The following is a 2,357-nucleotide window of genomic DNA, read 5'->3' on the forward strand; positions in this document are numbered from 1 at the left end:
GTCAAATCTCTCTATGTACATTCGACTGATAAAATTAGTACTCCATATGCCACTCGTTTGTCTTATGTAACAAAAAGAAGAAAAAATAGAAATACTATCCCAAATTATTAAATTATTCGGAAGGATATCTCTACTTGATTACAGTTTGCCATATAGTAATATAAAAGCAAATAAATGTTACAGTATTCTCACCATTCCACCCAAAAAAAAGATTGGATATAGAAATTAATAAAAAATAAAAGGAGATAAGATGTAGAAAAAAAAACAGAGAAATCAAATTTGCAAGAAAACAAAAATCTAGGCGGGGCCAACCTGTTGTCCGAACCCACCCCCCCTACCTAAAGAGAGAAAAAGGGAGGCCCCTTCTCAAACTCTCTCTTCACACTTCAAAACCCCCAAAACCAATAAACAAACCTCTCTCTCTCTAAATCGCTTCACTGTTGAAGAACAGCAGCAAATGAAGAATCTACGCTTTTAATCAGCAGAAACCAATGGAGGAGAAGCAAAAGGAGTCCACACAAGAGAGAGACAATTCAGCCGAAAAGATTGCATTTTCTGATCAAATGATGATTCCAGAAATTAGCAGCAGCAGCTTGCTCGACCTATCAGCCGATCATCCCCACAAGAATTCTTCTTTCCGATTCATAGACATGCTCAGCGTCCAAGATTTCTCCAACCCTTCTTCCATCTTCGATGATTTGCTGCCCGCTCCCTTCCCCCCTCCGCCGCCGCCGCCGGAATATTCTGAGGTCGTGAACACGCCGGCCACGCCCAATTCCTCCTCCGTGTCTTCCTCCTCCACGGAGGCTGCTGCTGCAAATGATGATCAGAAAGAGGACCAAGATCAGGAAAAGGCTAGGAAACAGTGAGATCTTTTTTCTCTTTTTTTTCCCAATATTATATTTTTTTTATATATAATTGTGAATGATTCTTTTTGTGTGAATTCTTGTAGTAGTTGATAGTGGGGTTTGATTTAATGCATGATCTGTGTTGACTGGCTATAAAAAAATTCAGTCTTTTTAGTGTTGCTTTGATTCTTGATATGTAAAAGGTGGTGTTTTTAAGGTTAAAACCGAAAAAGAAGAGCCAGAAAAGGCCAAGGGAGCCGAGATTTGCGTTCATGACAAAGAGTGAGATTGATAACTTGGATGATGGCTACAGATGGAGAAAGTATGGCCAGAAAGCTGTGAAGAACAGCCCTTTTCCCAGGTATATTCACACACCCTTTTCGATTTAGTTGTAAAAATTGAATCTTTTTTGTGTTTGAATTGGAAAAAAATTGTTTAGGAGCTACTACCGTTGCACGAGCACGGCATGTGGGGTGAAGAAGAGAGTGGAGAGATCTTGCGAAGATCCGACCATTGTCGTCACAACCTACGAAGGCACACACCTCCATCCCTGCCCCCTCACGCCCCGGGGCAGCTTCGCTGGGATGCCGGAAAGGCTCATGCTTGACGGAGGAGGAGGATCGAGCAGTTTCCCACCAATGTTCCACCACCACCACCACCTCTATCAGCAGCAATTACCACCACAACCTATGCAACACCAACCCTACTTCCATAATTTATTGACTTCTCCTTTGAGCTTTAATCCTAATCCTAATCCTAATCCAAATCCTAATTTTAATCATAATCCAAATCCTGCATTGTATCCTAATCTATTTCAAGAAAGACCCTTTTCCCTCCCTGCCTTGGCCAGGGACGACGGCCTGCTCCAAGACATGCTGCCGTCGCAGGTATTCAAGCAGCAGAAGGAGAAGGAGGAGGAAGAGGAGGACTAAAGAGTAATTTTATTTAGTGTTTTTTGCTAGTAATTAATGTGCTAGCTTTATTAGTTGGTATGCTTTATTTTTCTTAATTTGCTGACCGAATCTGGAGTTTAGGGGGTTTTCTCTTTAGATATGAACCACCAACTTCGTAGCTAGACTTGGCTTAAAATGATGTTTTTTTGGTTACATTTCTTGTATATGTACTTAAAACTTGTCTTCATATAGTTTCAGGGTTTAATGGATATATATGTGGATATATATTTATTTATATTAGATCCTCTTCTCCTGTCACTAAATCAATATTGTGTTTAGGGTTAGGTTTTTTTTTTCTGTGGATTAAGCAATTTTGATTGGCTGGTTTCTATGGGTTTCAGCAGTTTATGAACCCAAGTATTTTGTATGAAATAAATGTTGTGGAATATTTGGGATGTGAATTCATGTGAAATTTATGCAATCTGCTTGAAATTTTATGCAGGGAATACTAAAGTGGAAGAAAGCCTCATTTATTAGCAATTATTACTGATAAATTGATGCGTGATTTTTGGCCATTAATTTACTAGTAATTTCTTTTAATACTACTACTATACTG

General features: G+C 39.2%; 1 protein-coding gene across 1 annotated transcript; it reads left to right on the forward strand.

The window, feature by feature from the left end:
- Positions 1 to 390: 390 nt before the first annotated feature.
- LOC121769878 (probable WRKY transcription factor 48) lies at positions 391 to 2,041 on the forward strand. The gene is made up of 3 exons (XM_042166641.1): positions 391 to 865; positions 1,066 to 1,209; positions 1,288 to 2,041. Exons 1-3 carry the CDS (start codon positions 492 to 494, stop codon positions 1,778 to 1,780), a joined length of 1,011 nt encoding a protein of 336 aa, XP_042022575.1. The 5' UTR covers positions 391 to 491; the 3' UTR covers positions 1,781 to 2,041.
- The last annotated feature ends 316 nt before the right edge of the window (positions 2,042 to 2,357 follow it).

This window comes from Salvia splendens, chromosome 16 (genome assembly GCF_004379255.2).
Source record: "Salvia splendens isolate huo1 chromosome 16, SspV2, whole genome shotgun sequence".
NCBI classification, from domain to species: Eukaryota; Viridiplantae; Streptophyta; class Magnoliopsida; order Lamiales; family Lamiaceae; genus Salvia; species Salvia splendens.

Excerpts from the sequence above, each read along its gene's own strand:
- LOC121769878 (XM_042166641.1), top strand. The coding sequence starts at position 492 with ATGGAGGAGAAGCAAAAGGAGTCCACACAAGAGAGAGACAATTCAGCC. Across the intron at positions 866-1,065 it reads CAGGAAAAGGCTAGGAAACA|GTTAAAACCGAAAAAGAAGA; the intron begins GTGAGATCTTTT and ends GGTGTTTTTAAG. Across the intron at positions 1,210-1,287 it reads AAGAACAGCCCTTTTCCCAG|GAGCTACTACCGTTGCACGA; the intron begins GTATATTCACAC and ends AAAATTGTTTAG.